The 22708-nt window shown below is 45.2% G+C and overlaps 1 protein-coding gene across 1 annotated transcript in view; it reads left to right on the top strand.

The window, feature by feature from the left end:
- LOC142080087 (protein eva-1 homolog C-like) overlaps positions 1–22708 on the top strand; it is a 219143-nt gene that overhangs the window by 111061 nt on the left and 85374 nt on the right. Inside the window, exon 5 of the mRNA XM_075144933.1 lies at positions 2135–2278. Coding sequence (XP_075001034.1) covers positions 2135–2278 — 144 coding nt within the window. The remainder of the gene's footprint in view (positions 1–2134; positions 2279–22708) is intronic.

Here is a 22708-nt window from a genome sequence, read left to right as displayed (position 1 = left end):
TTCTGCTTGCATGGAATAAAAATGCTTAACAGAGTATTTCTACTTAGATGGTGATGGTAACATTATAATTATTCAACCTCATAGTAACCTTCATTAGACTTCTTAGAAATACAACATCTTCTAAGAGCAGACAGGGACACTGATCACCTCTGTCTGCAGAAGGGAGCCAGAGATGGTGACTTGAGACAACTCTCTTGGACATAACAAAGGCTAAAAAAGCCTACCCAAACTGTCCCTATCTCTTCCCCTCAAAATGAAACAAGCTGTATTGGGTTTGCGTGGCAAGGTTTTGGTAGCGGGGGGGGCTACAGGGGTGGCTTCTGTGAGGAGCTGCTAGAAGCTTCCCCCATGTCCGATAGAGCCAATGCCAGCCGGCTCCAAGAGGGACCCACCGCTGGCCAAGGCTGAGCCCATCAGCGATGGCGGTAGCGCCTCTGGGATAACGTATTTAAGAAGGGGAAAAAACCTGGGCAATTGTAGCCGGAGAGAGGAGTGGGAATATGTGAGAGGAACAGCCCTGCAGACACCAAGGTCACGAAGAAGGAGGGGAGGAGGTGGCGCCGGAGCAGAGATTCCCCTGCAGCCCCTGGTGAAGACCATGGTGAGGCAGGCTGTGCCCCTGCAGCCATGGAGGTCCACGGTGGAGCAGATATCCACCTGCAGCCCCTGGAGGACCCCAAGCCAGAGCAGGTGGATGCCCGAAGAAGGCTGTGACCCCGTGGGAAGCCTACACTGGAGCAGGTTCATGGCAGGACCTGTGGCCCCATGGAGAGAGGAGCCCACACTGGAGCAGGTTTGCTGGCAGGACTTGTGACCCCGTGGGGGACCCACACTGGAGCAGTCTGTTCCTGAAGGACTGCACCCCGTGAAGGGGCCCATGCTGGAGCAGTGCGTGAAGAACTGCAGCCCGTGGGAAGGACCCACGTTGGAGAAGTTGGTGGAGGACTGTCGCCCGTGGGAGGGACCCCGTGCTGGAGCAGGGGAAGAGTGTGAGGAGTCCTGCCCCCGAGGAGGAAGGAGCGGCAGAGACAACGTGTGATGAACTGGCCACAACCCCCCTTCCCCGTCCCCCTGTGCCGCTGGAGGGGAGGAGGGAGAGAAAATTGGGAGTGAAGTTGAGCCTGGGAAGAAGGGAGGGGTGGGGGGGAGGTGTTTTAAGATTTGATTTTTATTTTTCATTATCTTACTCTGATTTGATTGGTAATAAATTAAATTAATTTCCCCAAGTCGAGTCTGTTTTCCCGTGACAGTAATTGCTGAGTGATCTCCCTGCCCTTATCTCGACCCATGAGCCTTTTGTTGTATTTTCTCCCCCCTGCCCAGCTGAGGGGGGGAGTGACAGAGCGGCTTTGGTGGGACCCTGGCATCCAGCCAGGGTCAATCCACCACACAAGAAAAACCTGGAATAAATTAACACACCCAAATCAAATCAGAGTTTTACCCTTCCCTAAACAAGATCACGATGTCCATCTCCCTTACACCCGTCAGGTGGGAATTTGCTAATAACTTTGCATGTTACTGTGATCAAGTACATTATCAGACAGCTAAATAAATCTACAGGAATTCCATATGAATATTATAATGAATGTATTAACGTATTTTCTGTTCCTGTGACAGTCTCTTAGTTTATGGGGAGGCTTGTAGTGTTTCTGGATAAATATGTTGGAGTGAGACTCCAAAGATCTGAGTCTTTTTCCATGCTCTGCACTGATTTGCTGCTGTTGGTCTTTTTGCTTTTCTATGACTGTTTCTCCATCTGTTAAAATGAAGATACTGATACGTGTCTTAGAGTTCTTTCAGACCTCCTGCATGGTGAGCAGGAATTATTTTTATTATGGATAGCCTTTTCCCTTTGAAAACAAGCCATCTTTTATTTGCAGCCTTCTTTCTACGGATGTATGGGGGTTTCTGGTTCTTCACTGTTCTTTTTGGTAATTTCCCTTCATCAATTTACAATTTATTAGAGGTGTTTGAGAGTCAGATACACCTTCCCATGTAAACACAAAGATTTTTAAATACTCATGGAAAGCTCGTATGCATGTGCTCTCACAATCTGCATCTGGTAAATTTTTTTAGGCAATTACTGATGTGAATGGACAAATATTCACAAATAGGTATCCTTTTTCCCTTTTAGAGTGTCAGTCGGCTACTGCTCTCCAACTCATGATCAAGCGCTGTCACGGGAAAAGAAGCTGCAGCATATATGCCAGCACCTATGAATTTGGAGATCCTTGTTACCCAGGCATCCGAAAGCATCTTAATGTCATCTACACCTGTGGTGAGCCACGAAATTCTCTTACTTTAGCTCTCATTGGGGTATGTGTTTGATGAACAGTGGTGTGTGAAGAACGACAAGACTTGTAATCGTACGTAAAAAATTGTTGAACTTCCAGTTGGCTCATGGTGATTCTTATTTGGTCAACAAGAGAAAGCTCTGTGGGTCACCTGAGTGTTTAATTCTGTCTCTTCTTCTACTCATTGGCTTGATAGAAAAAGCAGAAAACATGGCAATGATATTTCGTTAACCCATTCAACACTGCCTCTGCAAGGCAGGAAAGTCTGGCGGTGAAATCAATCCACTCAGTGGATGCTTACATCCTGAATGGTAGCACCCTGCTGTTTCACTTGCAGCAAAGTTGTGGTTATCAGTAGGATCCTAGTACTTTGTTCCGTATTTCATTTTGTACAGTAGAATAAGACAGTCGCCAATCCACACCCATCCACAGAAAATCACTCCTAAAATCTTCGGGTGAACATTGCAACATTTTCCTAACAAAATGCTGTTATTTGAAAAAAATAAGCAGTCGGAGCTCTCAGCTGGGAGGTTAAGTCATAGTGTTGAGCAGACACTGTACTCCTGCCTGACTAGTCATCTTATTTTGCAACAGAGAAAAAATTGTTCCTGCCTGAGCTCTGTGGTATGAAAACAACATCAGGTCTGTCTTCTTCCAGTGATGACATTTTTGTCATTTGTAGCTGATATATTTGAAAATATTTGCTTGAGGGTTTTGCTTATGTAGTTGTTGCTAGGATCAGCTCTGTCTCTCTCTCTCTCTTTCTTTCCACATCCACCTGGAAGAGGAAATTCTGGTGCTATTTTGAATCTGCTGAGCAGATGGCAGAGCATGTAGTAGAGGAGGTGCTGGCTGTGTCCTCAGACAACAACAGGTCTGTGGGTCAATCTCTGTGTGTAACTGCAGCATGCTGAATCTGATATAGATGGAATTTGAGATGGAGTCACTATAGCATTTTGTATAGTTGCTGTACATGGCTGATGTACAGCACCTTGAAGAGCAGAGAGATTGATGCAGGGGCATCAGGCTCTGAGCTCCTGTTTGGCTGTTGTTTCATTTGGCAGGAAGGTTGAATTTTTTTTTTTCTCTCGGCTTCTTGGTTTTTGTTTGAAATGATGTAGCAAATAGCAGCAGGGCTATCCATGCAAAGCCCTGTGAATTTTCTAGCCAGGAAGGTGATGTTTTTATATCACTTTTCTCATAAAGAGACCGGAGAGAAGCTTATCCTCATGGGGATTTGACAGAAACCAAGGCGATGCAGCAAAACAGGAGCTTCATAACTCAAAAATCCAGGGACAAACCAAACAGAGCCCCATGATGTAGTTCCAAGAGGATATCTCCTTCAAAGGCCTCCACAGCCTTATTCTGGCATTGTGGTCCTGGTCCCAAAATCCACTACAAAAGGCATTAATGATCTCTTAATCTGACCTTAACTTTCCTAGTCATAGCCTAACTGCATCAGGAAATGAGTCACGCTTGAGAGCACAAAATGGCATGTTTTGCTTTTTAGTGGGTGAAATCTGTCTCATCCTTTGAAGGTGGCCGTGGCTCCTTTTCAAAACTATGATCTCAGACATGTCTCTGAGCTGGATTTTGTGATCATCAGACACATATTTATCCCCTCAAACAGCAAAATCCTTCAAAATGTAAAAACCAAATAAACAAGAAATCAAATTCCAGTCCCATGTGCTCGTGCTGGACAGAAGTAAATACTGGCATTCTTTTAAAAGAAGTGATAAACCCAAGCAATTGAATGTTCTTATAGTTTAGAGAACAACTGCGGTGTAGAAAACCTCCTGTTGGATACCTCTTTCTTTCAGGTTTCCAGAAAGCTGCATGCATCATCGCTCCTGGTATGGTGTGCTCCTACTTTCACAAAACCTGTGGGAGTCAAAGGGGACAGGCTTTGACTGGTGAACGTGACCTGTATCTAGATACATATCCCTGTTCCCCACCTCTCGGAGTTGGAAACACTTGATCCCTGGAGCGCAGGATGCGGCTTTGCTGGTATTCACTGGAGAGCCGCGAAAGACGAAGGGCAACCCTGGCATAGCGTGGGAAACGCGAGGGGTGTGCAAAATGGGTTTTTCTGAGCATCACTTCAGCCTTTCTCATTGCTGGTTCAAACGAGTGACTTCACCACTCTCTGAGATCAAGCAGTGCAGTCAGTCTGCTCTTCTCTGTCACTCCCCAGCTGCCACGGTGTGGCAGAAGCGTCCTGCCATGGTTCTGCGGTTTGGACCTTGTCACTGGTCTCACCTGTGACAAAAACTGCGATGTGTCCTTGATCACTGTTACTGACCCACTGTGCTGCTTCGGGAGAGGCGGTGAGATGGACGTACTGATGGACGTGGGTGTGGGTAGGAGGACCTTCATGCAGACATTTCCCATGTAAGAAACTTCATAATTATGGGGACAGGGCAGCTGAACTCTGCTTTTGGTGCTAAAGCATTGGGAGGGCTGGAAAGAGAAAAATACGTCTTCTGCTGATAGCAATTCATGAAAAAAAAAACCTGTTGAGGGAGTAATTTATGAGGTGACAAAAGGTAATATTAATTGAAAACTCATGTGTTGTTAGCAGAAATCACGGCCCTTTTGCTGAGGTGGACTTTGTGACAGGCATTAATGGTGGTGTTGGCTGTGTAGAGCAATGACTAGTGAGCAGCTAGTGAGGTGACTTATCTCCCAGTCCTGGCAGGAGAACATCTGCAAGAGTCTCTCAGGTCAGCACATACAGGCTGTTCTTCTCTGGCTTGACAGCAGGAGCTGAGCCGTATCCCGGATCTCCGAGAGGTAAATGGATGAGGCAACAGCTTTAGTTCCTTTAAGCCATGTCCAAATTTCTTGGAGGTTCATTCCTCCAGCCTCCGTGTTTTATTGGACATGAGAATTCCTGCCAGGCATACACAATTTTGTTGATGCATCTGGTTTTAAGTAAAAATGTCATCTAACTTTTTGCCCAGCTGTAGTTTTTTGAATAATTTGTTGTAATTACTCCAGCCAGTGGGAGTGTCTCAAGTCAGTTGTTCTCCATATCGTATTATATCCCTTTGCATCTTGCATTAAACGCCTATTGGCATCACTTAGCTGAGAGGGAAACGCTACATGTTAACGTGTACGTACAAGGTGATTGAAACAAGCCAGTAACCGGCAGCCCGACGCGATAGTGATCTCTCGTGTGCATTAGGGTCCCATTAGCCCAGCCAAGGAAACAGATGAAAAATCCTCCAATGTGAAAACATTCCAACCCTGAACCTTGGCAGGAGCTGAAATACTAAATTTTGGCCCAAAGCCAGATTTAGCTAATGGGATGGTGTGGAAGGTGGGATTTTCCAGTATGTGGGTCCCATTACTGCATTAATAAATGCATTAATTTTTTTTTTTAAAAGAGAAAGGCAAGTTAATTCTGGGAAAGCTTGTAACACATGGTGGTGTTGCTTTCTGAACGTGGCAGCTGTAACTAGAGGGAGATTTTACCTCTGCCTTTTCTTTAAAATACCCTGAAACTCTTAGAGGAAATCAACAAATAAGAGAATATTAATGCAGCTGAGAAAAATAGTGCAACAAAGATTTTCTCCCTTTCTTTCAGTTACCCCCCGCCCCATTTCCCAGTCTCCCTGTCTCTCTGTCTTTCTTTGGTACAAAGCATTGTATTTGTAATATCTTGTTAGCTATTTGTAATAGCTTGTTACTGTCATTACTGCTGTGGTTTTGTACTTGGTGATAAAAGTTACTGTACTCCTGACCTTCTCCTTTTTCTTAATTGTCCACTTATTACCTTCAAAGACTCCTTTAATTCTCTAGATCTCTTTCCTCTCTAGCATACTAGACTTGTTTTTTTGGCCTCTGTTGAAGTCCTAACTCAGCAATATATTAAAATATTGTCTTGAATTTTTTTCATGCGCGTAATGCCACTTGGATTCAAGGAAGTGTTTAAGTGAATGCTTTAAGACCCATGCATAAATACCATGAAAGTTAAATATTTTCTCAAATACTTCCTTGAGTGGGGATGAGGGGCTTGTCTGTGTGTCAAGAAGAAATCTTATTCTTGCACTGAAAGTCAAGGGAGCAATCCAGAGTGCCTACTGTCCCGACCGCCAGACCGGCCCCCCTGTGCAGTCAATGGAGGCTGTAGACATAAACCCTCTGCTAAGTACCTGCTATTCGTTAAATACAGGCATCAGTCAGAAATGGCCTGGTGAGAAGGAAAAAAAAAAGATGGGGATTGTGAATTTCTTTGTGTCTAGGCATATTTCAGTGGGTATCAATCCTGATAACTTGTGCCTTTGTAGACATAGGATGGACAAAATGGAGGAAACGTGGCCTTGGATGTATTTTTGATGTGAATATCCATCGTGTGTTTGGATGTGTGTGTGCTTCCTGCTTGATTCATGCTCGATGGAAAGGGGTCATTGGGCTGAGAGCTAATGAACTACCATGGCAACTCATAAATTGCTTGGAAAATCCTGCAGTTCTGCCACATTAATAGTCCTGCCATCCTGCTTTATGAGGCAGTAAGGTGCGTCCCAGAGGCCAAGCACTTCACATCCCGATGAGAGAACCGGGCAGGTAAAGGATAAAGCATGGGCAGCAGCTACTGTTCCACCGTGTCTGATGCTGCTGGGAGACCAAATGGGGTCAGTGAGAGGTGGTAGAGATGCTCTGGGGTGCTGGGGGTGTGCCGACCTTGGCTTCCTCTGGGTACTTGGGAAGGCAGTCTGGCTTTCTTCAAAATGTTGTGTTTAAATACATATTCTATCAAATTGGACTACAGGCAGGGTCTGTGTCAGACAAGAGAGCTCTGAGGTGGTTACGCTCATGATGGTGATGAGGAGGGAGGCTGAAGAGCTGCACAAATTCTCTCCGGTCTTCTCGAAGGGACTATGCTCTAGTCCATTAGCTCCTGTGCAGTAAATCTATCAATGCCTCAGGCTGGATGAATGTAATGGTCCCTTTTGCTCTTAAAATTTATGAATTAATGAATGTCGAAAATGTATTTTTATCACTGCAAAACTGCTTTCTGTTGCTATAAAAAGCAATGTCCAAAAGATTTGCAAAAAATAGAAAAGGAGCAAGTCCAGACTTCCAAGAAAAAACAAAAGCTTTTTGAAACAGGGCAATGCAGACAGGGTCTTGCTAGAGAAAGAGGGACACAGAATATATAATGCAGACTTCCTTTCTTCAAAAGTTAAAATAAAATTGATATTTGCAAACAAGTAAACATTTTAGGCAACCTAGCTCTAGGGATGTTAAACTGAATGTATAACGTTTGATAATGTCTGTTTAACTGGGATTCTTGTGTCATACTGTAAAGCAGAACTCACAGACATGTAGATTTTAAATTCACGGCCACGTAGTTTGACCTACCAAATAAATAAAGAACAGAACGATGATATAACATAATTCCATTATGTGGCTACTTTCAATATCAAGGCACTGGGTTCAGAGATGGTTTAGGACATCTGTTCAAATCCTCTGTCTTATTTTCCTAAGATAATAGAAGATTGTCCAGTAATTTTTGTATCAAGTCTATGCTTCTCTTCAAGCTATGGTGTATTTTTTTAAAAGCTATCCAGTCCTCATGTAATGACTGCAAATAATGAAAAATTCATGAAGTGGGATTCAACTGACCAAGTGTAGACACATAAGCCATAGAGATTTATAGTGTAGACATTCCCATCTGAGAAAAATTCCTTTTACAGGTAATGGAGAGAAACAGCTGCTTTTGAGGCACAAATCATCTTATCCTAAAGTAGGTGCCTGAAAGAGATGAACTGCATATTTGAAGTGACAGTTCTCCTGTACTGACTTAAAGGGAGCTTCTGGTGCTTAGCTGAGATACTGTTATCTACATGGAGGACCTCTACAATGCAGATATCTGCATCTGGTTAGATAGCTTTCAACCACCGTGTTCTTACGCAAATGCTCCTTTTGGTCAAAATTGTCACTGCCACATAACAATAATGATAATACCAGTGTTTTCTCCTTATATTTATTGGTTTCCACTTGCACCGTTTGACTGGATTTCTAATTACCATAGATTTATCCAGGAAAGAGATGAACGTGATGCTTATTTAAGTTCTTAAGTGGGGTTTCTTCCTCTAAACCTTGAGAAATTACCTGTAGCCAGACAGGAGTGTTAGTGCTGAAAAATAGCAGCTTGGTGTCTTGCACCCCAGCTCAGGGTTATATCAATCTCCAGACTTGGGTTTGGAAAAGGATTTTCCTGTTAATTGGATTTGATTGGGATTGAGGTCCACTTTCTACATTTCACCTTTACAAATTCCCTTGATGTTTCTAGGAGCTAGGATGGGGTCGATAGCTTTGCTGTCTTCTTTGACTGCCTTTTAGGTTTTTATTCTTTTGATCTTTTGTTCTCAAGGTCAGATTTGTTGTAGGTCAAGGTCAGGGACTGCAGCTGATGGTACGGGAGAGGGGGCAGAGTAGATTTTCATTGGTAGCATCTGTTGCCTGTTCTTGCAAGCGAATGGACTTGTTGAGCCTCCTTCCAGCCTTTTACACATTCCCATCCCGGGGAAGGAAAGCAAGGAGCCCGTTTCTCTTTTCAGAAACTTAGACCTTACTTTCAGAAATACCCAGACTTCACAGAACCTATTAAAAAAGCACGTGGCAGTGTAACTAAAGACTGCACCATGATGGGTGAGCACAAAGCTCAAGACTGACGTTTTCCAACTTCTGAGGCTGTGACTTTCTTATCTTTGGTGATGTTGTCTTAACAATTTTTGTGGATGCAGTTTCCTGGATCTTAGGAGAGAAGCAAAGAAGGAAGCCCCTCAGGATTCATGGCACAGATCTGTTGGAGATCATGGATTACCTGAGGGCAAAGGCAAGATGCCATCTCTTTTGCTGACCAGTGCTGAAGTGAGCGGGGCACGCACTTTACTAATGAGCTTGGAGGAACCTGCTAATAACAGAGACTATAGTAGCTCTGCCATCCTACATCAAGGAGCAATATGCCATAGAGGCAAAGAATTGTTTAGGTTTAATATTAATGACTGCACAAGAATGTGAAATGTGGGTGACATGGCACAAACAGCCTGATTAGTTTTGAGATGAAGCTTGGTAAATTAGGTAATCGGAGGCTGCTCCTGTTTGTCTTTGCTTACTGTACGACTCACTGTAGCTTAATCTGAATCACACATCCAGAAGAGTCCGAACACGTCTGGCCTGGCTGGCCCAGACACAGCAACTCTTCATTACCAGGGCAGAATGAGCCTGTGTCTGACATAGATTAGGGTAAATAAATATTCTGAGGAAGCAGAGCTCTGCATCTCAGGTGGAGGAGGAGCAGGTAATGCTGTCACCTCAAGGGAAAGGCTTGAAAGCCCTTTGATTCTTGCAGAGAAGAAATGGAGACCTGGAGATAAATATCTTTGCCTTGGGGATGGGGAGGAAGGAAGATGGGGCTGGAGGAAGCAGAGAGGGAGTTCAAAGGACAACTTTTACGATGATCCTAAGCAGAATGAGCTGTAAGACAAGTGCCGCCTTCCAATTAGGCAAGCTTTGCAAGCCTGCTGCTGTGGTCCTCCATCTCTGCCATTACTGGGAAACATATAGAGCTTCTACTATGGAAAAAAAGAAGAGTTCCATAAAGAGTTAGCTAAAGGACTCTGCAACCCCTGACCCCCACTGCTCACAAGGTGTGTACGCCTGAGGCGTTTATTCCTTTTATCTCTATTTTTTTTGTGTTTTGTTTTACTTGATAACGACCATGGTCTAAAAGTCACAGGGGAGTGGATCAGGGGCTCACTGTGAGGTTCCCGTGGAGTGTAAGGGGCTGCTGCAGGTCATTTTGCTCGGAGTGCGTGCGGCTCCTGGCTAGGGGATGCTGGAGTTACCGTCACGGCTGGCTGCAGGGAAGTGCGGTTGGACTGTCGTGGTGGAGTGGGTGATGGCAAGGATGGGAAGGAGGCAGGTGGGACTTTTTTTCATTCTGGTATTACCCATATATTTTAGAAATGTAGAAATTTAAGAAATGTTCTAGAACGGACCCGGAGTTTCTATTGTAATAACTGTAATGCTAAACTGGAATGTAACCAAGATTTTATGATGGCTGACAAGCCTTTGAGGTTTCTAAACAGATTTGCTCATTGAATGATTTCCTCTGGCATAAATATGCACATCCTTGGGGTTGAACAGCAATCTGCCAACTGGAGAACTGGTTTCAGGCTGGAGGTGGATCTGGGGGTCTGCCTGGCTGTCCTGAGACCTCCCTGCTTCAATAGGGAGGACAAAACCTTGAAAGCAGTTGTGATCCATCCATGATTGCACCCCAGAAAAGCAGATCTACCTGAGAATGATTGTGCAAGATGACATCTGAATGTAATTTATCTGAAGGAAATCTTTCAGGAAGTCTGGAGAGAGATAAGTGGAGCAGAATTAAAGTTACATGGGTTATGTATATGGTGATTTTTTTTCTGTAAGCATAACCTTGCTGTCCAGACTTTTTTTTCTTTGACATACTTACTCCCTTAACGGTGTTCTTTTAAAAGTTCTGGCCATGAATAAGTGGTAGATATTTACCATTTTATTGTCACAGGCTACTTTTTTTACCTGGGAACCTCACTGAATAGCTTCATTAAATAGGGTTCCTGTTGATTCTCCATGCCTGTCAAGACCTGCATAGGTTTCAAATATAGTAATTAACAGTAATGTTGCCACGTATGAGTCTTCTTTACTGCGAAGGCGGTAGGCAGCCAGCCTGCCAGCCTCTTTCATGCAGGAGACTGCAGGCTATAGCCAGAGGAATGTCTCAGCAATGAATGGCTGACCCTTCATTCAGTGATCACCCTAACTCCTCCTAATTGAGGTTAATGCCAAAAGCATTGACACCTTGACGCTAACTCATTAGTGCCTGGAGGCTACTGGAGATTGCTGACAGCTCAGTGAAACACTCATTAGATTAAATGTAAAGGGAGCGTTTGACACCATGACCAATTGAGATATATTTGCATGGATCGCATTATGTATTTGCCTTCCCTTTTTGAAAATGTATCAAGACAATGCCATTTCCTTGCATCCCTTATAGAAGGATTCACAGCTGGTGTCTTTCTGCGAGCACGTGCACATTGCTCTGCTGTGCACGTACCACTGCCCTGCTGTTTTCTAGCTGCCCGCTCTTCTCTTTCTCCCCTTCAATGCGAAGCAAACAGGAAATTCTCTGGGATTTGGAAAATCCTTGTTCCTGACCATGAAAAGAGAACTGGAAGAGCGGGGTGGAGAGGGGAAATAAATACCAATTTTGTGAAAGCCACCAAAGATGCAAATATATGCAACCTCCGTGATGGGGTCCCTCGGTATAATTGGGGTTTGTGAGCCGCTGCTGAAATCCAACAACAGTAACAGCCACTCAGAGGTGCCGGTAGCCCATTGATGAAAGGTACAGGAGCATCAAATGTGTATTTAGTTGCTGGGAAGAGCACTAATGATTTACACAATGTTGCCATGCCTACAGGCCTCAGCAAGGACTGTCCTGTTGTGCAATGCACTCACTTATTAAGAAGCAGTCCCTGCTATGAGTAATTTAGCGGTTACATAGGCAGGGCCAGGCAGACTTTGGGAGAAAGTATTAGTCTCGTTTTACACAGGGAGACAACACTTACAGAAGGGTTTGTGTCATAGGAGCTGAACCTAAGATCTGTCAACATAATGCCTTACCTGTGCGTGCCTCCTCCCTGCCTAGTAGCTTTTTGATGTATATTCCGCGGTGACTTTGTTAGACGAGTAGGTCCGTGCTTTGTTCTCCAGGTGGACTTTCCACCATGCCATGTTTCCTGCCTAATCCTTTCTTACATGAGATGAAAAGAAAGCAGCAGGATGTGGCAAGATAATTCATATTTTTTTCCTGTCTTGTACCTGAGCTGTGGCTCTCCACGGCCAAAACAACTAGGGCGGGAGCTCCGTAGCAGGGAGCCATTAACACCCCCTGCCCTACATGGACTAGGCAGGGAGGAGGGTGCTGCACCTTATATGATTTATGTGATTTATAATGGCTGAATGATGGCCAGTCAGGGTCTCTTCAGCCATGTGTCGCTAAAGAGCATTTCTCTTGTTCCAGTCCAAGTTCTCAGCTGGGAGAGGCAAAGTGATGGTAGGGTGTAGAGGCTGATATTTCTGTGTCTTCCCACTACCCGGGAACTTGCCCAGCCCCATTTCATCCTTCAGTGGTGTAAGCCACTTTTCTCCCTCACTTTGGACATTTTCTTGCATTCCTGTTGGATCTCCGAGGCCCGAGGCATGGATATTTTATCTTCTGGCTGAATGGAGGTCTTGGAATGGGCTTTTACAGTCTTGGTGTCTGGTCATCCCTGCACTAGTGCTTAGAGATGGGCATGCCAGTGAGTCATTTAAGAGTAGAAGCCCTAAAAATGTTCCTTGTCTGCACAGTGCAGATGACCTTTTGGGGGGCACCCCAACCTTCAATGACAGTGGGGAGGATATTGGCATGGGAGTTACACCCCTGCAGTCTTGGTCTTCAAGAAACTTTCCTAAACATTCAGCTGGCTTCTACTTTTCCTACCTCCGTTCCATGACCTCCATTTGTTCAAAGTGTACGCACCCAAACAGTTAATGCCCCTTCAGACAGACACTTCAACTACTGTTGACAGTGGCTACTTTTCGTGTCCTGTTTTAGTCATTGTTTAGCTAAGCCATTCATGTTCAGCTCCTTTAATCTTTCCTCATAAATCAACCTGTCCAGTCGCTCAATTGGCTTTTTGTTGCACTTTTCCACAATTACCTATATCTTTTAACAAACACGGAGCAGGCTTATGATTATTTTTCCCCTGGGGGCCAGCAAAGACTTACAATTTCTTTGCTGTATATTAGCAACGGCTGTTATTTTGGCATCGTGCAGTACCAGCACCACTACCAGGAAGAAAAGCTCACTCTCTGGAGTTTCAGTCCCAAGTATCCTGCTGCTCAGGATTTCACTTATTTTCCCTTATTTAGGCGAACTGAGCCAAGGAAAGTAGCAATTTCTGAATGTCAGAATAGAGAAGCATTTCTGCATGGGGAAAACAGGATCATGGGGGACAGTAGCAGCATCCCTCGCTGGCCAGTTGTGTTCCCAGCCTTACTAATACAAAGGCCTGGGGCCTTCAGGATGACTGATACTGCGTAATATAAACAATGAAGCAAATCCTACTAAATCCCTTTAGAAGATATTTAACTAAATTCCTAACCCTGGGCTATCTCTTATCTTTAAAAGTCATCTCACAGCTGCCTGCAAAAACTCTGGAGGCTGGTTAATCAAGCAGATGGACCCTTGGTGTCACTGCCTTCAGGGGAAGGAGCGAAGGAGTGAGGGCAGAGGCTTGGAGGTCTCTTTTTTGAATGGGTGTCGCTCCATTGCAGTCCAAGTCAAAGCCTCAGGGAGAAGAAGATACCTGGTACGCAGCTCCATCTGGAGTCCAACAGACCTGTTCCCTAGCTGGTCAAAAGTTGCCTCATTCTGGATGCTCATAGCTCGCAGTGACTCGGGGAGTATGTATCAGGGACCAGTTTGTAGATGGGACTTGCTCTATCTAGTCTGTAGATCATATTTATTTGCTTCAGGCTTTGATTAAATTCTTGTGGGATTTCCTTTAGAAGCAAAAAACACCTCTTGGAATATACCTTTGTCTTTTTTACAAGGCTACATGAAAACTTAGAAAGAAAATGCCTGCCCTTATAAAAGGGCAAAAGCCCAGCACATTTCTTCTCCCTCCTCTTTATCAAGGTCGTGCCTCTATTTTTGGGCGGGCATGGTAGTTAGCATTGCCCAGTGGATGGACACTGGCCTAAGGCCAAGAGGCTTTCTTCTTAGACCCGATTTGTCACCAGCTTTTTGGTACTGGGCAGTCACTTGGCTTCCTCCTGCCCTGTGTGGTTAGGCTGCAGGTCCTAGGGCTGTTTGCTCAGCATCTGGCATGAGAGAACAGCAGCCTCACCACCTCCCTTGGGCTTTCAGTTTAGGCATCTAGTGCAGACATGATCACACAGATGTGATGAGTCTCTGCTTTCAGTGCCTAACGTTGCTGTTGAACTTTATTGACATGAAGCTTTGGAAAGATCAGGTGTTAAGCTCCTGCCTGACATATCCATTGTTGTCATGATAATTCACTCAGTCACGAATTCAAGGACTGTCTCACATTTCTCTCTCATTTTTTTGTTTCTTCTGAAGTATTGTTAAAATTCATATTACTATGAAAAATAACAACTATTAAATTCTCTTCTCCCCTGTGTTTTTTCAGTGAAAAAAACCAAACCATCCAGGATTTATCCCAGGATTACATACTGACACACATTTTTTAACATGCTGTATATTGATCAAAGGGTCTGACTTGTACTGTGTGAAAGCTGTACCTGATTCCCACAAGTAAGCAAGGCAAATTTTCTCCTCTGTGCTATTAGAGATTATCAAAACCTTCTGCAGATGCTTTGGGTATCGGTGAAGAATGAAGTATAGGATGTCGGTGCTGTGTTGTGGCTCTCTTTTGAGAGGGTCGAGCGACCTAGTAAATTGGAGTTGGAACATGTGTAATGTAAATTTTCTGTTGGATGTTTCTTAGGCTTTACAGTATTAACAAACAAATGGATTTTCTTTCCTTCCTCACCTCATCATTCTTTGTCCCCTAAGTTGTGCTTAATTAAAAATGAGGGTGCCTCTGACAGTAAAGAAAATGAAACGGGGAAGGCACAGATAGTGGCCTGTATTTTTTGTTTTTCTTTCCTTCCTGTTCCCATTCAGCATTGTCAGAGTAGTGATTTTCTCTTAAGCAACACTTAGCCATATGCATATGTTTGCATTTAATTTCCAGATGGGGAGGCAGGCTTCTAATAACAGTGCAAGTTGCTGCTCTATAGCTCTGGATGACTGACTTACGTTCCTTTTGCAGCTGGCCAAGAAACTGCGCCCCGTACCCTGGGACGCCGACACACTCATGGCTGAGCCAGGCCTTTCGACTTTCAAGCTGGACTGGTGCAAGAAATGATTTACCTGTCCCAGACTGCAAAAAGGTTCACCAGCTCTTTACATATGCGAAGCTGGCTCACTCTTAAATTCAGGATCATACGAACTGCTTTACTTTTTGGCATGATGGCTCTTTGTAAATGTGTTTCCTGAAGTCTTGAGCAGATAGGTTTTATTCAAGGAAATGTATTTAATCATTAGCACTGACATTTTGGTTAGGGCAAAAATATTTTCCGAAGTCAAGGGACTTGTAATGATTCCTCTCTGTTTCTCTGTAAGCGCTGCTCTGCAGATTTCTTGGAGGGAACGCCGTGTCTCTAACTGCATCTCAGGTCTCTTGTCCTGGCTTGGTGAGTTGTGTTTTCCTGAGGGACCTTACCGAGCGAGTCGTAGCTGGGTCCAGCCTACAGATGCTTTTGAAGTTCAAGACTAAAGGTTTGGACTAGCAGTGGATGCGATCCTGATTGTAAGTAGAGGGACGGAGTACTGAGTGCATAGACATATCGATCTGAATAGGAATGCAGTTGCAAATAGGTATGTTATTAAACACACTTTAATGCTGGCCAGATGTAGCCGTCTACAGTATAATCAGCTACATATGGACTAGATATGCTGGCCTTCCTTTGTAGTCAGTATATGAAAAGAAATAGGCATTTCTAGGTTGCAGTTCATCTCATTTTCAAGTAGATACCTCAGGTACCTTACAAGTGCTTATTTCTCTCTTTTGTTTTTAAAGGAACGCATGGTGACTAGACCAAGTGTGAATATTTGCATTGTTGACATCTAAGTTAGGTCAGATAATTCTTACTTTGAATGTGTTTTCTACAAAATTACATTTTTTCAACGACTGTTTGTCATTACTTTCCTGAGTCTTCAAACCTCATGATACTTAAATGAAGTTCTAGCACCTTGTTGATTATAAGTTTACTAAATTGCTTCAGATCTTTTTCTTTTTAAACTTGCTAGTCTTTGACAGTTTCATATCTTATTACCAGAAAAGACAAAAATTAGGTATGTAGTTCAATAATATCTGCTTTCAGGAAATAACGTCTCTTCTAAAGGGTTCTTGTCCTTCAGTGGGTTTGCACCCAGTATTGCAGGATGGGATTCAGGTTTTGATTCTGATACTGAATGTAGCTGTCTAGAGGTCAATGAGATATCAAAGCTCCTGCTGTAGCCAGTGAGCCAAGGAAACTTGGTTTTGTGTGGACTAGATGCCTAGAGCTGAGCTGCCCTTATACACGCACATAATGGTATTGTAGACAATTTGTTTTATTTATAGATCCTGCCTAATATTTGCACACCCTGTCTTTGATGTTTCAGTCTAGGGCCTTCCAAAAGCCCTGGACACTCATGTTTAACTGGATCGTGGGTATTTGACCAGCTGAATTATTCTCAGGCTGTAAAGAGCAGATCAGTGCTGATAATAATGGGAGCTCACACACCTAATACCCACATGGACATTTACATTGCAGACACCTAAATGCGCGTGTCTGAATCCAAGGCTGACTCCCCCCCTTCTTGTCACTGTGCGAAGATGAAACCCTGGGAAGGGTTTATCTTTTTCTAAGGGATGCAGAGGTCCTAATATAGTTTAATTGCTCTGGCAGCTGTCCCTGTGGAGGACAGAAGAATGCAAGAGAGAGAAGGCTAGTGTTGCTATTTATTTCTTGTTTTTAGCCATCTTTGAAAACAACGGATCTCAAAAATGGACATGGCAGTGTTACCCTTCTTATGGCACTTCTCTATTTTGAGACATCAGAGGAATCCATGTCCTTCTGAAAGGCATTTCCTTTTCCCAGTTAGTGATAAAAGAAAAAGTTTCCCATTCTTTTTATTTCAGTGGAAACTTACCCAGCTCAGAAGCAAGGATTTGGGGTTAGGGCTAGAGTCTATAACATGGAAAACATGATAATTTGCAACCAGAAATGCTTTGTAGCAAACAAAGAATAACAACTCTCCACAGTCAAAAGCACCTGGTGATATTTATGCACTGTAGTAGTGCAGAGTCCTCCGGCAGGTCCATACTTTGCACACCAGCTCTGTGGGTTGTTTGTCCACGTGAAAGCAGCTGGAGTGACACCAGCAGAGCTGCGAGCACCTCCATAACCCTCCTGCCTTTTGACTGCCTGGCTGTCCCGTATGCACCCTGCGCTGCCAGGGCACAGCTGACCACGGCATGGCCTCGCCTGCCTGGAGGTGTCTTACCCCAAGAGCCTTATTCGGGCATGGGAGGTTCTGCCTGATTTGGAGGACATGTTCTGGCTGGACAAGGAGCTGCTTGCTTGGACAACCTGTGTCACCTTGGAGAAAGGACCAGGGATGCTCCGGTGGAGTGAGCACCCCGAGTAACACAGGGAAACTCTCTTTTCTCCAGTGAAGCAGAGTGTTTGGCACATGCAGCTTCCAGCTAGACCCCACGGCCCGGGAGGCTCTCCAGGGACTACCCAGCCCTGATCTTGGCAGAAGCCAGCACAGCCTAATTAGAGCCCCTTCCAGCTGGCTCTGAGCCCGTCGGCACCATCTGCCAGCGGACGTGTTGCAGCGTGCCACGGCTTGGCCACTTCACTGTCCCTGCACCATGGAGGCATCCTGGGAGCTACTGGTGTTGGTTTGGTGCCCACCAGTAGGAAATCCCCGTGCCAGGGGAATCCCCCCGACTTGCAGCCCCCAGCGTCTTCTGCTCCCTTTGTGTCTCTCAGGCAGCAGAGAGGGCAGCGGATGAGTCTGAATACATGGAGGAGGCAGCTACGACCTGCCAGGCAACCCGTTCGCACCACAACAGCCGCTGCTCTGTGCCAGTTTGGACATTTATTTAGGAGAGAGTCCCTGTGGGCTACACTTGTGCAGTAAAAATATTCTCTGGCCCTAAGGGCAAGTGACACGGCATGGCTTGCATTTGACGAGACAAACTCTCGATGCCCAGACGGTCTGCAGTGAAAAGTCCCCTGGCCGTGCTGTCCCCTGGACCATGCCAGGGTGCTGTTTGGGTGGGCACAGGCCAAAATATCTCCGGGAATTTTGTTAGTTACAACATGCGTACAATTACAAGCCAGTGCTTGAGCCCTTTAGTTTATTAATATAGATATGCCCTGGATTTGACCTCCAGATCAAGGAGGTTTATTGATCATTATTCTTCCAGTCCCTCTTTGTTTATTCTTCAGTCTTTCTGGGATAACAGGCTGCTGCATTCAGGAGCCTGGCATACTTAGAAACATCCCTGCTCCAGATCAGGACAGCTTTCCTGCCAGAAAGAGCCATGGGGCTGCAAAACAATCTCTTACAGGGGAAGCGTTGAGACAGTCCGGCCCTTGTGCGATGGAGAGTGAGTCTTGCATTGGCCAGAGGACGGCCAGCGAACCCTGAACTGGGGAGCGTTTTCTGCCTTGGCTGCCGTGATAGCGGGAGAGCAGGAGAGGGATAGAGGAGAGGGCTGTGCCCTGCCGCTGCTGGGGAAGCCACCCCATTTTTTGCTCTTCGGCTGTTCTCAAATATTTTTGTCTAGTTCTTTCTCTTGTTTTTGTTGCCATGAGGTTGCAAAGAAAAACCTGCTAATGCCAGTTGTTCCCTCCGCACGCAGCCACTCAGCCGCTCAACGAGCCTCCTCTTCTCCTTTTCCTGGGCTCCCCTTCTCAGAGAGCAGCCGCTGCTCCGTGTACTGCTATCTGGTACATTCAGGGCAGGAGGATGTCTCCTCTCTGATACTAATGACTTTGCCCGACATTTCTCAGCCTGTTTGGAAGGAAAAAGAAGTTGTTGGACAACATCCACCATTATTTAGATTGGCGGTGGAAACCAAGCTGGGCTAATTTGATAACTTTGAAAAATACAGACTCTTCAGACCAGTGTTTCTTTTGGACATGTACATTCAAGTAGCATTTAATTTATTTCTTTAATAAAAAAAAAAACCCTAATACTCTTTATTAAATGTTCCCAGTTCAGTCTGAACTCTGCTTTGCTTTGAAGGTGCTTGGGATCATATCCTGTAGCCAGGAGAAAGCATTTCTAGTCATTAACCAAGAATGAGTCTGAAAGGGGCTTTGGGGCTCAGAAATGAGGAGGTGTTGGAGTAACCTTTCTAGTCAAGGTTTGAATCCCTTCTTAGACAACAGCTATTGCAGGGAGAAAGGCCAAACTCCCCGAACATGCTGGGCAAAGCAGGTCAGTAAGGGATGACGTCTTGTCCAAGCGGGTCCTAAGACCTGCTGCAAAATCTTTCAGTGGAGTCAACAGGTTTTGAGTCAGGTCTCAAATGATTCTGCAATAAACACAGAGGAACAGCAGTAATTGTAGACCATGGTGTTCATTTTGATCACTATGATGTTATTATAACTGATTCCCAGTCCACAAACACACCCTGTTTCCTTTGCTTGCCTAGCAGCTCTTACGAACCAAACATGCTGTTGAAAGGGAGCTGCAGATAATGTGGTTTCTCTGAGCCTTTCAAACATGTTATAAAACCAGTGGAGCCAAAGTAATCATCATTATTAGTAAGCAGACTTGGAGCCTGAGTCTGAATCCGTTGTGAGTATAAACAACCTGCATTGGTGTGCATCCTCCCTGCCTTTGGTGACTAAGGTTTCACTGTGAGATTAGGTGTTGAAGGCTCTGAGATAATAATTTCAGCTGTGTGCCTCTTAGTGCTATAAAGCCCATAGAAAATTAGAAAATTTATTACTGTGACTTAGTCACAGGCTCTCTGGAGTGGATGAGGGTTGCGGACCTCATGATAAATAGCACGTGCTAATATTTAGCAAATGATAATGCAGACCACAGAAAAGTACGAGGAGAGGAAAATATATTCCCAAGGGCTGATAACTAATGTAAAGAGCCAAGAAATAGTTTAGAGTGGGAGGGAATTTCCCCAGCTTCCCTTCTCCATGGATAAGTCACTGCCTTACTGATGCGCTGCACAGGGCCCAGCATCGGTCCCTCCAGCACCAAAGTTACTCCTGGCAATAGTTCAGAATGTACAAGTTCACAAAGCCCCGCAGGCAGAGCAGACCTGATGTTTTCCAGCCTCAGCTGGAAGGTGATACAGCCTGTATTTGAAGCAGCTGAAACAGCTTGTGGCTAGAGCTTAACTGGTTGTTTACAGGGCTCCTCCGATGCCTCTGTGCCATCTGCTCCATGCACAGGGTGGGTACTTTACAAGACCATTTCTCTGTCACCACTTCCCAGCTAGTCCCTTTCCAGAGAGCTAAAAAATTCTCCGTCTTCTTGCATCCCACCAACGAGGCCATATCCCCGCTAGAAATCTCCCTGTGCCTGGGATATGCCCTCCTGGAAGAGTCACGTTCCCTTACCGTAAACAGAAATGTGCCATCAGAGAGGACGAGGCGCATGTAATATGATGTCAGATGGCGGTCGGTGAGCCCTGCTTGAATCAGGATCACTTGGTGAGGTACTAAACATGCCTGTGTACAGAAGGCACCATTCTGGTGAGCACTGTGTCAAATTATGTCAATCCTTGAGGCAGGAGGGTTTGTACAGCTGGTAGGTGGTTGCAGTAAGCCAGGGCTGGGGTGACCCACAGCCCCTTTTCCTTTTTGTGGCCTTAAACAGAGGCAGCTGGAAGGTGGATGATGGCAACCAGCTGTGTCTGCCGCTGGTCTGGGATGGAGAAGGGGCCAGGCATGGTGAATTCCTGGCGAATGAGTAGAAGGGGATGAGAGGGAGGAATAAGAGGGGCAAGTCTCAGCCTTGAGATGTGATGGGTCTGCAGTGGATGGGGCTGCTTCCCCTTGGTGCCCGCAGATCTGTACCTACTTCATCACCATATTCTGACCTGTTGGTCTTTTTGCTTAAAATATTATACGCAGAGAATCTGTTTATTCATCCCCAACCCTCGCCCAGTGCAACAGAAGCCCGCAGTGTGCCGTGGGTCGTTACAGGGTGATGCATGCCTTTGCAGAGCTGGCTGCGCTACAGGGATGGAAAATGCCCACCCCGTGCACCCCCACTGTGCTTAATCCACAGCTGAAATGAGGAGAGCTCAGAGGCAGAGGGCAGCAATTGCCTTAATGACTTTAGGTGTTACTTTGGGGTAGGAGGTGTAAAATGATGCAGGTGAAGGGTAAGGCTTTGCTTGCAGTGGAATTTGATTCAGCTATTGCCATCAGTTGTGAGAAATACAGCCTGTCGGTGGTCAGAGATACAGTCATGGCACTTCCGAAAGACGAGGATTAGAACTGCAGCCTGTGTCCAGTGTGACGTGTTTGTGCTTGGCCTCATAAGGTGAGAATTAAAGTTTCCTGTGTGATTATGTGGAAACTGCAGTAAAACATACATAAAACCAAATTGTGGGTCATGCGTTTCAGATGCTGGAAAGGGAGAAATGATAGATAGCCTGTGGCAAAATCCGATGTATGTACGTGTGACTGCAAAAGATCAGAAGAAGGAATAAGCATCTGATTTAGAATACTTGTACTGCAGCGGCAGATTCGTAGCATATGTTGAGAGCTTATAGGGAACAGACCATGTAGTATGTGTTACCACACGCAGAGAGAGCTAGCACACTGGAAACTTCATTCTTCTGGGAAAAAGATCACGGAGCAACATTTATTTTTAAGAGGCACCCTCATGTTTTATTTATTCATGCTTTCTGTAATGATATTTGATAGCATTGCATTTCATCACTTGGAGATGCACTGCTTGGGAAGGCAGGCTTGGAGAGTACCTATGCTCCGCTCAAACCCATTTCCCTGCGGCTGCATACCATACTGGTCCCATTATTTGACCGTTGTGGGTCCTGAGAGCAAATTGTACGTAGTTAGGTTTAGCTAATGAAGTATATCCTGGGAGAGACGCACTGGAGGAGGACATCATAGATTAATAGACCCAAGGAGCAGGTCAGTGATATGCTCACAAGCACTAAGTCCACCTCTTCCTCCTGAGTTTAAAAATAAATTAACATGAAAACTGTACACTTTCAAACCCCTGTGCGTTCAAATCAGAGCAGCAGTGCCATAAATAAACCTGCTCCTCATCCTCGTTCCTTCCACACCATGCAAGGGAGCTGGCTGTCCTGTCCGTGCCCTCCCTCTGCTCGACCTAACAGTGAAATACTGTGTGTTCAACCTCTGGCTGTGGCTGAGCAGGAGCCTCGGATAGTTGTCTACCCTCTTGCTGGAGCGGAGGTGACTGGTGGAGGCACATCCCCACCGGCCAAGAATCTCTCATCTGCAGTGACACACAGACCCTTCTGTCAACATCTCCTTCATGACGGATGAAATATCATTTGGGTGAGGCCAGGAGGAGCAACCTTTCTCCTTCAGATCCCTTTTCCAGTGACTAGGGGCTGCTTCCAGGGTATTGAACAGGCAGCCAAGGCCTCTTACTGCTCTCTCTGCTGACATCGTCACTCAGCATCCTCCTGCAGCACAGCTGGGGGGACTGGGGAGCCTGCTGGCCACTTTCCAGCCACCCACAGCTGCCTGTT

Source organism: Calonectris borealis, chromosome 3 (assembly GCF_964195595.1).
Source record: "Calonectris borealis chromosome 3, bCalBor7.hap1.2, whole genome shotgun sequence".
NCBI lineage: Eukaryota > Metazoa > Chordata > Aves > Procellariiformes > Procellariidae > Calonectris > Calonectris borealis.
The sequence above is the reverse complement of the archived record's forward strand: the minus strand, read 5'-3'. Positions and strand labels throughout refer to the sequence as shown.